The 14,317-nt window shown below is 39.5% G+C and overlaps 1 protein-coding gene across 1 annotated transcript in view; it reads left to right on the plus strand.

Annotated features, from left to right (window-relative positions):
• LOC148346283 (interleukin-31 receptor subunit alpha-like) overlaps nucleotides 1-13,445 on the plus strand; it is a 43,190-nt gene extending 29,745 nt beyond the window's left edge. Inside the window, exon 17 of the mRNA XM_088325017.1 lies at nucleotides 12,210-13,445. Coding sequence (XP_088181143.1) covers nucleotides 12,210-12,494 — 285 coding nt within the window. The 3' untranslated portion in view covers nucleotides 12,495-13,445. The remainder of the gene's footprint in view (nucleotides 1-12,209) is intronic.
• Nucleotides 13,446-14,317: the final 872 nt, after the last annotated feature.

The following is a 14,317-nucleotide window of genomic DNA, read 5'->3' on the forward strand; positions in this document are numbered from 1 at the left end:
GTATTTTTCCATATTTTCGACATACTTACCCCTTTGTTTTTTTTTCCACATTTTCGACACACTACCCCCCCTTACGTATTTTCGATATTTTCGACATACTTACCCCTTTGTTTTTTTTCCACATTTTCGACACACTACCACCCCTTACGTATTTTTCGATATTTTCGACATACTTACCCCTTTGTTTTTTTTCCACATTTTCGACACACTATCCCCCCTTACGTATTTTTCGATATTTTCGACATACTTACCCCTTTGTTTTTTTTCCACATTTTCGACACACTACCCCCCCTTACGTATTTTTCGATATTTTCGACATACTTACCCCTTGTTTTTTTTTCACATTTTCGACACACTACCCCCCTTACGTATTTTTCGATATTTTCGACATACTACCCCCTTTGTTTTTTTTCCACATTTTCGACACACTACCCCCCTTACGTATTTTTCGATATTTTCGACATACTACCCCCTTTGTTTTTTTTCCACATTTTCGACACACTACCCCCCCTTACGTATTTTTCGATATTTTCGACATACTACCCCCTTTGTTTTTTTTCCACATTTTTCGACACACTACCCCCCCTTACGTATTTTTCCATATTTTCGACATACTAACCCCTTTGCTTTTTTTCCACATTTTCGACACACTACCCCCCCTTACGTATTTTTCGATATTTTCGACATACTTACCCCTTTGTTTTTTTTCCACATTTTCGACACACTACCCCCCCTTACGTATTTTTCGATATTTTCGACATACTACCCCCTTTGTTTTTTTTCCACATTTTCGACACACTACCCCCCCTTAGGTATTTTTCGATATTTTCGACATACTACCCCCTTTGTTTTTTTTTCCACATTTTCGACACACTACCCCCCCTTACGTATTTTTCCATATTTTCGACATACTACCCCCTTTGTTTTGTTTCCACATTTTCGACACACTACCCCCCCTTACGTATTTTTCCATATTTTCGACATACTAACCCCTTTGCTTTTTTTCCACATTTTCGAGACACTACCCCCCTTTACGTATTTTTCGATATTTTCGACATACTACCCCCTTTGTTTTTTTTCCACATTTTCGACACACTACCCCCCCTTACGTATTTTTCGATATTTTCGACATACTTACCCCTTTGTTTTTTTTTCCACATTTTCGACACACTACCCCCCCTTACGTATTTTTCGATATTTTCGACATACTACCCCCTTTGTTTTTTTTCCACATTTTCGACACACTACCCCCCCCTTACGTATTTTTCGATATTTTCGACATACTACCCCCCTTTGTTTTTTTTCCACATTTTCGACACACTACCCCCCCTTACGTATTTTTCGATATTTTCGACATACTAACCCCTTTGCTTTTTTCCACATTTTCGACACACTACCCCCCCTTACGTATTTTTCGATATTTTCGACATACTTACCCCTTTGTTTTTTTTTCACATTTTCGACACACTACCCCCCCTTACGTATTTTTCGATATTTTCGACATACTACCCCCTTTGTTTTTTTTCCACATTTTCGACACACTACCCCCCTTACGTATTTTTCGATATTTTCGACATACTACCCCTTTGTTTTTTTTCCACATTTTCGACACACTACCCCCCCTTACGTATTTTTCCATATTTCGACATACTACCCCCTTTGTTTTGTTTCACATTTTCGACACACTACCCCCCCTTACGTATTTTTGATATTTTCGACATACTGACCCCCTTTGTTTTTTTCCTCATTTTCGACACACTACCCCCCCTTACGTATTTTTCCATATTTTCGACATACTAACCCCTTTGTTTTTTTTCCACATTTTCGACACACTACCCCCCCTTACGTATTTTTCCATATTTTCGACATACTACCCCCTTTGTTTTGTTTCCACATTTTCGACACACTACCCCCCCTTACGTATTTTTTGATATTTTCGACATACTACCCCCTTTGTTTTTTTTCCACATTTTCGACACACTACCCCCCCTTACGTATTTTTCCCATATTTTCGACATACTTACCCCTTTGTTTTTTTTCCACATTTTCGACACAACTACCCCCCCTTACGTATTTTTCGATATTTTCGACATACTTACCCCTTTGTTTTTTTTCCACATTTTCGACACACCTACCCCCCCTTACGTATTTTTCGATATTTTCGACATACTTACCCCTTTGTTTTTTTTTCCACATTTTCGACACACTACCCGCCCCTTACGTATTTTTCGATATTTTCGACATACTACCCCCTTTGTTTTTTTTCCACATTTTCGACACACTACCCCCCCTTACGTATTTTTCGATATTTTCGACATACTACCCCTTTGTTTTTTTTCCACATTTTCGACACACTACCCCCCCTTACGTATTTTTCGATATTTTCGACATACTTACCCCTTTGTTTTTTTTCCACATTTTCGACACACTACCCCCCCCTTACGTATTTTTCGATATTTTCGACATACTTACCCCTTTGTTTTTTTTCCACATTTCGACACACTACCCCCCTTACGTATTTTTCGATATTTTCGACATACTACCCCCTTTGTCTTTTTTTCCACATTTTCGACACACTACCCCCCCTTACGTATTTTCGATATTTTCGACATACTTACCCTTTGTTTTTTTTTCACATTTTCGACACACTACCCCCCCTTACGTATTTTTCGATATTTTCGACATACTACCCCCTTTGTTTTTTTTCCACATTTTCGACACACTACCCCCCCTTACGTATTTTTCGATATTTTCGACATACTACCCCCTTTGTTTTTTTTCCACATTTTCGACACACTACCCCCCCTTACGTATTTTTCCATATTTTCGACATACTACCCCCTTTGTTTTGTTTCCACATTTTCGACACACTACCCCCCCTTACGTATTTTTCCATATTTTCGACACACTAACCCCTTTGCTTTTTTTCCACATTTTCGAGACACTACCCCCCTTTACGTATTTTTCGATATTTTCGACATACTACCCCCTTTGTTTTTTTTCCACATTTTCGACACACTACCCCCCCTTACGTATTTTTCGATATTTTCGACATACTACCCCCTTTGTTTTTTTTCCACATTTTCGACACACTACCCCCCCTTACGTATTTTTCGATATTTTCGACATACTTACCCCTTTGTTTTTTTTCCACATTTTCGACACACTACCCCCCCTTACGTATTTTTCCATATTTTCGACATACTTACCCCTTTGTTTTTTTTCCACATTTTCGACACACTACCCCCCCTTACGTATTTTTCCATATTTTCGACATACTTACCCCTTTGTTTTTTTTCCACATTTTCGACACACTACCCCCCCTTACGTATTTTTCGATATTTTCGACATACTTACCCCTTTGTTTTTTTTCCACATTTTCGACACACTACCACCCCTTACGTATTTTTCGATATTTTCGACATACTTACCCCTTTGTTTTTTTTCCACATTTTCGACACACTACCCCCCCTTACGTATTTTTCGATATTTTCGACATACTTACCCCTTTGTTTTTTTTCCACATTTTCGACACACTACCACCCCTTACGTATTTTTCGATATTTTCGACATACTTACCCCTTTGTTTTTTTTTCACATTTTCGACACACTACCCCCCCTTACGTATTTTTCGATATTTTCGACATACTACCCCCTTTGTTTTTTTTTCCACATTTTCGACACACTACCCCCCCTTACGTATTTTTCCATATTTTCGACATACTACCCCCTTTGTTTTTTTTCCACATTTTCGACACACTACCCCCCCTTACGTATTTTTCCATATTTTCGACATACTAACCCCTTTGTTTTTTTTCCACATTTTCGACACACTACCCCCCCTTACGTATTTTTCCATATTTTCGACATACTAACCCCTTTGCTTTTTTTCCACATTTTCGACACACTACCCCCCCTTACGTATTTTTCGATATTTTCGACATACTTACCCCTTTGTTTTTTTTCCACATTTTCGACACACTACCCCCCCTTACGTATTTTTCGATATTTTCGACATACTTACCCCTTTGTTTTTTTTCCACATTTTCGACACACTACCCCCCCTTACGTATTTTTCGATATTTTCGACATACTACCCCCTTTGTTTTGTTTCCACATTTTCGACACACTACCCCCCCTTACGTATTTTTCCATATTTTCGACATACTTACCCCTTTGTTTTTTTTCCACATTTTCGACACACTACCCCCCCTTACGTATTTTTCGATATTTTCGACATACTTACCCCTTTTGTTTTTTTTCCACATTTTCGACACACTACCCCCCCTTACGTATTTTTCGATATTTTCGACATACTACCCCCTTTGTTTTTTTTCCACATTTTCGACACACTACCCCCCCTTACGTATTTTTCGATATTTTCGACATACTACCCCCTTTGTTTTTTTTCCACATTTTCGACACACTACCCCCCCTTACGTATTTTTCGATATTTTCGACATACTAACCCCTTTGCTTTTTTTCCACATTTTCGACACACTACCCCCCCTTACGTATTTTTCGATATTTTCGACATACTTACCCCTTTGTTTTTTTTTCCACATTTTCGACACACTACCCCCCCTTACGTATTTTTCGATATTTTCGACATACTACCCCCTTTGTTTTTTTTCCACATTTTCGACACACTACCCCCCCCTTACGTATTTTTCGATATTTTCGACATACTACCCCCTTTGTTTTTTTTCCACATTTTCGACACACTACCCCCCCTTACGTATTTTTCCATATTTTCGACATACTACCCCCTTTGTTTTGTTTCCACATTTTCGACACACTACCCCCCCTTACGTATTTTTCCATATTTTCGACATACTAACCCCTTTGCTTTTTTTCCACATTTTCGAGACACTACCCCCCTTTACGTATTTTTCGATATTTTCGACATACTACCCCCTTTGTTTTTTTTCCACATTTTCGACACACTACCCCCCCTTACGTATTTTTCGATATTTTCGACATACTACCCCCTTTGTTTTTTTTCCACATTTTCGACACACTACCCCCCCTTACGTATTTTTCGATATTTTCGACATACTTACCCCTTTGTTTTTTTTCCACATTTTCGACACACTACCCCCCCTTACGTATTTTTCGATATTTTCGACATACTAACCCCTTTGCTTTTTTTCCACATTTTCGACACACTACCCCCCCTTACGTATTTTTCCATATTTTCGACATACTTACCCCTTTGTTTTTTTTCCACATTTTCGACACACTACCCCCCCTTACGTATTTTTCGATATTTTCGACATACTTACCCCTTTGTTTTTTTTCCACATTTTCGACACACTACCCCCCCCTTACGTATTTTTCGATATTTTCGACATACTTACCCCTTTGTTTTTTTTCCACATTTTCGACACACTACCCCCCCTTACGTATTTTTCGATATTTTCGACATACTACCCCCTTTGTTTTTTTTCCACATTTTCGACACACTACCCCCCCCTTACGTATTTTTCGATATTTTCGACATACTTACCCCTTTGTTTTTTTTCCACATTTTCGACACACTACCCCCCCTTACGTATTTTTCGATATTTTCGACATACTTACCCCTTTGTTTTTTTTCCACATTTTCGACACACTACCCCCCCTTACGTATTTTTCGATATTTTCGACATACTACCCCCTTTGTTTTTTTTCCACATTTTCGACACACTACCCCCCCTTACGTATTTTTCGATATTTTCGACATACTAACCCCTTTGCTTTTTTTCCACATTTTCGACACACTACCCCCCCTTACGTATTTTTCGATATTTTCGACATACTTACCCCTTTGTTTTTTTTTCACATTTTCGACACACTACCCCCCCTTACGTATTTTTCGATATTTTCGACATACTACCCCCTTTGTTTTTTTTCCACATTTTCGACACACTACCCCCCCCTTACGTATTTTTCGATATTTTCGACATACTACCCCCTTTGTTTTTTTTCCACATTTTCGACACACTACCCCCCCTTACGTATTTTTCCATATTTTCGACATACTACCCCCTTTGTTTTGTTTCCACATTTTCGACACACTACCCCCCCTTACGTATTTTTCCATATTTTCGACATACTAACCCCTTTGCTTTTTTTCCACATTTTCGAGACACTACCCCCCTTTACGTATTTTTCGATATTTTCGACATACTACCCCCTTTGTTTTTTTTCCACATTTTCGACACACTACCCCCCCTTACGTATTTTTCGATATTTTCGACATACTTACCCCTTTGTTTTTTTTTCACATTTTCGACACACTACCCCCCCTTACGTATTTTTCGATATTTTCGACATACTACCCCCTTTGTTTTTTTTCCACATTTTCGACACACTACCCCCCCTTACGTATTTTTCGATATTTTCGACATACTACCCCCTTTGTTTTTTTTCCACATTTTCGACACACTACCCCCCCTTACGTATTTTTCCATATTTTCGACATACTACCCCCTTTGTTTTGTTTCCACATTTTCGACACACTACCCCCCCTTACGTATTTTTCCATATTTTCGACATACTAACCCCTTTGCTTTTTTTCCACATTTTCGAGACACTACCCCCCCTTTACGTATTTTTCGATATTTTCGACATACTACCCCCTTTGTTTTTTTTCCACATTTTCGACACACTACCCCCCCCTTACGTATTTTTCGATATTTTCGACATACTTACCCCTTTGTTTTTTTTCCACATTTTCGACACACTACCCCCCCTTACGTATTTTTCGATATTTTCGACATACTAACCCCTTTGCTTTTTTTCCACATTTTCGACACACTACCCCCCCTTACGTATTTTTCCATATTTTCGACATACTTACCCCTTTGTTTTTTTTCCACATTTTCGACACACTACCCCCCCTTACGTATTTTTCGATATTTTCGACATACTTACCCCTTTGTTTTTTTTCCACATTTTCGACACACTACCCCCCCTTACGTATTTTTCGATATTTTCGACATACTTACCCCTTTGTTTTTTTTCCACATTTTCGACACACTACCCCCCCTTACGTATTTTTCGATATTTTCGACATACTACCCCCTTTGTTTTTTTTCCACATTTTCGACACACTACCCCCCCTTACGTATTTTTCGATATTTTCGACATACTTACCCCTTTGTTTTTTTTCCACATTTTCGACACACTACCCCCCCTTACGTATTTTTCGATATTTTCGACATACTTACCCCTTTGTTTTTTTTCCACATTTTCGACACACTACCCCCCCTTACGTATTTTTCGATATTTCCGACATACTACCCCCTTTGTTTTTTTTCCACATTTTCGACACACTACCCCCCCTTACGTATTTTTCGATATTTTCGACATACTACCCCCTTTGTTTTTTTTCCACATTTTCGACACACTACCCCCCCTTACGTATTTTTCGATATTTTCGACATACTAACCCCTTTGCTTTTTTTCCACATTTTCGACACACTACCCCCCCTTACGTATTTTTCGATATTTTCGACATACTTACCCCTTTGTTTTTTTTTCACATTTTCGACACACTACCCCCCTTACGTATTTTTCGATATTTTCGACATACTACCCCCTTTGTTTTTTTTCCACATTTTCGACACACTACCCCCCCTTACGTATTTTTCGATATTTTCGACATACTACCCCCTTTGTTTTTTTTCCACATTTTCGACACACTACCCCCCCTTACGTATTTTTCCATATTTTCGACATACTACCCCCTTTGTTTTGTTTCCACATTTTCGACACACTACCCCCCCTTACGTATTTTTCCATATTTTCGACATACTAACCCCTTTGCTTTTTTTCCACATTTTCGAGACACTACCCCCCTTTACGTATTTTTCGATATTTTCGACATACTACCCCCTTTGTTTTTTTTCCACATTTTCGACACACTACCCCCCCTTACGTATTTTTCGATATTTTCGACATACTTACCCCTTTGTTTTTTTTCCACATTTTCGACACACTACCCCCCCTTACGTATTTTTCCATATTTTCGACATACTTACCCCTTTGTTTTTTTTCCACATTTTCGACACACTACCCCCCCTTACGTATTTTTCGATATTTTCGACATACTAACCCCTTTGCTTTTTTTCCACATTTTCGACACACTACCCCCCCCTTACGTATTTTTCCATATTTTCGACATACTTACCCCTTTGTTTTTTTTCCACATTTTCGACACACTACCCCCCCTTACGTATTTTTCGATATTTTCGACATACTTACCCCTTTGTTTTTTTTCCACATTTTCGACACACTACCCCCCCTTACGTATTTTTCGATATTTTCGACATACTACCCCCTTTGTTTTTTTTCCACATTTTCGACACACTACCCCCCCTTACGTATTTTTCCATATTTTCGACATACTACCCCCTTTGTTTTTTTTCCACATTTTCGACACACTACCCCCCCTTACGTATTTTTCCATATTTTCGACATACTAACCCCTTTGCTTTTTTTCCACATTTTCGACACACTACCCCCCCTTACGTATTTTTCGATATTTTCGACATACTTACCCCTTTGTTTTTTTTCCACATTTTCGACACACTACCCCCCCTTACGTATTTTTCGATATTTTCGACATACTACCCCCTTTGTTTTTTTTCCACATTTTCGACACACTACCCCCCCTTACGTATTTTTCGATATTTTCGACATACTTACCCCTTTGTTTTTTTTCCACATTTTCGACACACTACCCCCCCTTACGTATTTTTCGATATTTTCGACATACTAACCCCTTTGCTTTTTTTCCACATTTTCGACACACTACCCCCCCTTACGTATTTTTCCATATTTTCGACATACTTACCCCTTTGTTTTTTTTCCACATTTTCGACACACTACCCCCCCTTACGTATTTTTCGATATTTTCGACATACTTACCCCTTTGTTTTTTTTCCACATTTTCGACACACTACCCCCCCTTACGTATTTTTCGATATTTTCGACATACTTACCCCTTTGTTTTTTTTCCACATTTTCGACACACTACCCCCCCTTACGTATTTTTCGATATTTTCGACATACTACCCCCTTTGTTTTTTTTCCACATTTTCGACACACTACCCCCCCTTACGTATTTTTCGATATTTTCGACATACTACCCCCTTTGTTTTTTTTCCACATTTTCGACACACTACCCCCCCTTACGTATTTTTCGATATTTTCGACATACTTACCCCTTTGTTTTTTTTCCACATTTTCGACACACTACCCCCCCTTACGTATTTTTCGATATTTTCGACATACTTACCCCTTTGTTTTTTTTCCACATTTTCGACACACTACCCCCCCTTACGTATTTTTCGATATTTTCGACATACTACCCCCTTTGTTTTTTTTCCACATTTTCGACACACTACCCCCCCTTACGTATTTTTCGATATTTTCGACATACTACCCCCTTTGTTTTTTTTCCACATTTTCGACACACTACCCCCCCTTACGTATTTTTCGATATTTTCGACATACTAACCCCTTTGCTTTTTTTCCACATTTTCGACACACTACCCCCCCTTACGTATTTTTCGATATTTTCGACATACTTACCCCTTTGTTTTTTTTTCACATTTTCGACACACTACCCCCCCTTACGTATTTTTCGATATTTTCGACATACTACCCCCTTTGTTTTTTTTCCACATTTTCGACACACTACCCCCCCTTACGTATTTTTCGATATTTTCGACATACTACCCCCTTTGTTTTTTTTCCACATTTTCGACACACTACCCCCCCTTACGTATTTTTCCATATTTTCGACATACTACCCCCTTTGTTTTGTTTCCACATTTTCGACACACTACCCCCCCTTACGTATTTTTCCATATTTTCGACATACTAACCCCTTTGCTTTTTTTCCACATTTTCGAGACACTACCCCCCTTTACGTATTTTTCGATATTTTCGACATACTACCCCCTTTGTTTTTTTTCCACATTTTCGACACACTACCCCCCCTTACGTATTTTTCGATATTTTCGACATACTACCCCCTTTGTTTTTTTTCCACATTTTCGACACACTACCCCCCCTTACGTATTTTTCGATATTTTCGACATACTTACCCCTTTGTTTTTTTTCCACATTTTCGACACACTACCCCCCCTTACGTATTTTTCCATATTTTCGACATACTTACCCCTTTGTTTTTTTTCCACATTTTCGACACACTACCCCCCCTTACGTATTTTTCGATATTTTCGACATACTAACCCCTTTGCTTTTTTTCCACATTTTCGACACACTACCCCCCCTTACGTATTTTTCCATATTTTCGACATACTTACCCCTTTGTTTTTTTTCCACATTTTCGACACACTACCCCCCCTTACGTATTTTTCGATATTTTCGACATACTTACCCCTTTGTTTTTTTTCCACATTTTCGACACACTATCCCCCCTTACGTATTTTTCGATATTTTCGACATACTACCCCCTTTGTTTTTTTTCCACATTTTCGACACACTACCCCCCCTTACGTATTTTTCGATATTTTCGACATACTACCCCCTTTGTTTTTTTTCCACATTTTCGACACACTACCCCCCCTTACGTATTTTTCGATATTTTCGACATACTACCCCCTTTGTTTTTTTTCCACATTTTCGACACACTACCCCCCCTTACGTATTTTTCGATATTTTCGACATACTTACCCCTTTGTTTTTTTTCCACATTTTCGACACACTACCCCCCCTTACGTATTTTTCGATATTTTCGACATACTTACCCCTTTGTTTTTTTTTCACATTTTCGACACACTACCCCCCCTTACGTATTTTTCGATATTTTCGACATACTACCCCCTTTGTTTTTTTTCCACATTTTCGACACACTACCCCCCCTTACGTATTTTTCGATATTTTCGACATACTACCCCCTTTGTTTTTTTTCCACATTTTCGACACACTACCCCCCCTTACGTATTTTTCCATATTTTCGACATACTAACCCCTTTGTTTTTTTTCCACATTTTCGACACACTACCCCCCCTTACGTATTTTTCGATATTTTCGACATACTAACCCCTTTGTTTTTTTTCCACATTTTCGACACACTACCCCCCCTTACGTATTTTTCGATATTTTCGACATACTAACCCCTTTGTTTTTTTTCCACATTTTCGACACACTACCCCCCCTTACGTATTTTTTCGGCTGACGATAAACATGGCAAGAATTCCAAGCACTTCACCCAAAATTCAAGTATAATATTAAAATGAAGGATTTCAAGCACCCGTACAAACGCTTGACACTATCTCAGCCAAATGAATTCATCTTTGTCTCATCGGACCACAGGATAGCTTTCCAGTACGCTATAGCTTTTAAGTTGACATATCCTCAACAAACTTTTGGCCACCTCTTCAATCTCTATCTTTCTTTGACGGCGTACAGATGCGACGCTGTGCACGTTCACTCTTGTTGCAAGGCCATCCCGATTCCCTAAAACGCTGAAGGATCTTGGCCACTGTCCTGCAGGTCCACTTGATGAGACCTAGTAAAAGTAACAAGTCACATGGTAGTTTGGAAGGAAAATGACGGTGCTTTGTTTGGACATTTTGGGGTGGAGTGTCTTTAAAGTGTACTTACTGTTGTTTGCTATATATTTTTTTACAGGTAAAAACAAATGTACACAGTTATATAATATAATAATAATAATAATATTATAATAATAATAATAATTTAATTTCCTTGTATTGTCATTCTGTGTAACAATGTACACAGAACGAAATGTCGATTGCACCTGACCCGTTGTAGCGAGCCGATGCAGCCGCAGCCAACAGAGGGCGCCGCCGACCACTTTTTAAGTCTTAGGAATGACTCGGCCGGGGCGCGAACCACCGACCTCCCAGTCTCAAAGCGGGCGCCTTACCATCTAGGCTACTGAGCTGGTATAAGCCTTACACCAGGAGTCTCAAACCTACTGCCGAGGGGCCAATTGGGGTCCCTGGGATGATAGTTAAAGTGACAAATCTCTAGATTTTGCTGTAACCTGCCACCAAAAAGCCCATTTGGCCCCACCTCAGCCGGACCCTAGCTTCCGAGGCCCCCCACTCAATTGACTTAGAGACCCCTGTTGTACAGACTTCTTTTAACGGTGCGATAGTGACGTGAGACTTTTTGTGAACAACTGTACTTCTGAGCGTTCGATTTTTTTTTTTCCGCGCGTCCAGGGCGCCTTCCCTTTCCGATTCTTCAGCTATCCGCCGGAGAGCCTCTGCGCGCCCGTCTACACCGAGGAAGCCCAACCGGACCGCTACAGTTTTAAGTACGGCGCCAAAGACGGCCCCCCGCCGCAGACTCCGTCTCCAATGGAGGAAGGCGGGCAACTGTGTCCGTACCGGAGCCAGAGTTCGATGGAAATCGAGTCCTTGCTTCCGGGCGAGGCGCAACAATTGAGCGCCACGCTTGCCACGTATGTCACCGTGGAAGTTTTTGAGAAAGATCAGAGAATGTGAGGAAGAAAACAAAAACGGAACCGCCGGACGACCGGGAGGGATTATCGAACATGCCGTTCGCAAGTCGGACGGAATCCATTCCGTGAGACGGTGCAGAGAGAAGTTCAAGAGAAAAATGAGTCTCCTGGAGCTGTCATTCTATCTTTCCCTCTCTCTTCATTTTGCTCTCTGTTTCTGCGTTTCTTTACTTTTTTCTTTCGCACATTCTTTCTTTTTCTCTCTCCCTCCCTTTCAGAAATGATCCCTCTCTCACTGTTTTTCTCTTTCTCTCATTGATCTACTCGTCCAGCCCCGTGAGAATGCTTATTCTACCATGCGGTCCCCCCCGAGCTAAAGTAATTTTGTCACCAGGGTTGGGTAGGGTTACTTTAACTGGATTACCTTCAATTACTTTTGGATGACTCCAATACCAAATATGCTAATAAAAGACAAAAGAAACTAAATATGAATAAAATGATGACTCACAACTCGTGGTAAGCTTTCTCTCCTGGCTTTGATCTCTTTGATCTCCGGCAAAACCAACATAAAATGCGACAGAAACCAAATGAAAATAAATCCAAACAGCTTGCCGACATCATTTTTGCCGTTCCATGTATTCCGTTACTCCCCAAGCCTGCACAAAATTGAGTCATTTTATTCATATTTACTTTCTTTTGTCTTTTTTTAGCATATTTGGTATTGGAGTAATCCAAAAGTAATTGAAAGTATTCCAGTTACAGTAACCCTACCCAACTCTGTTTGTCACTTGTGATCTACACACTTCGTGTTGTGCATGTTGTAGTGCATCCAAAATACAAACAGTAGAATATTTTAGGCATGAACTGTTTGAAACTGTTAGCTCTTTTCACGATGATCTCATTTTTATGGGATGTATATATACTGTATATGTGATGCCCTGACTGGGGATTGAACCGATGACCCTCTGAGTGTAATGCAGGCTTTTTACCTATATTCTGACTACTGCTGTCATTACTCAGGGATCAGAATTTTCCGCAGATCCGCGGATTTCCGCTGTTTTTGAACCCCAAAGGCATTCCGACTTTTTCACTTTTTCTCTTGCGTAGCAAACAAATTCAAAATCCGACTGTCTCACTCTTTCCTTTATTGCTCTGGCGCACCCTGGCGGCCGTTAGAAAAATTGGCCGCATTGTTGCTCAAGCTGCAGGGACTGAACTGCATTTGAACTTATCTTGCAGTATTTACAAAAAAAACAGTTATGTGGGCAAATTATTATAATCTTCTAAAAATGTTACTTAAATGATAAATATAAACATGGTTTTGGACAAGTAAATTGCCTAAAACCCAGGAGCTTGGGGGGGGTGGGGTGGGGTGGGGTGGGGTGTGTGTGGGTGGGTGGGTTGGCGGGGGTCTCCGCCCTGCTTTATTCCTGGACCCTGGCTATTTCAGCTGAAAATGAAAATCTCCATTCTGATCCCTGATTACTGCAATCAAAACTACAGCCTAGTGCGTGGAAGACATCATTCCAGGTGAGGTAGCAATCATGTCCATTTGCTTAATCAATACCTAAAAAACAATTTGAATTGAAGTTATTTATTTCTTGATTCTGAATAAAGAACACACCTCTCTTTTACACAAGGGAAAAAATATGAATGAGAAATTAAGCTTAATAAGAGAAAAATGTATGTGGGAAAACATTCGTGAGGGGTTACTAAGTCGAAATGTCGAAAATACATAAAAGGGTTACTATGTCGAAAATGTCAGAAAAAACACAAAGGGGTTTCCATGTCGAAAATGTCGATAAAACACAAAGGGTTTAGTATTTCGTAAACCTTGAAAAAAACAAAAGGATTATAGTATGTCGA

The sequence above is a fragment of the Urocampus carinirostris genome, chromosome 20 (assembly GCF_059441175.1).
Source record: "Urocampus carinirostris isolate Australia breed hairy pipefish chromosome 20, RoL_Ucar_1.0, whole genome shotgun sequence".
Lineage (NCBI taxonomy): Eukaryota > Metazoa > Chordata > Actinopteri > Syngnathiformes > Syngnathidae > Urocampus > Urocampus carinirostris.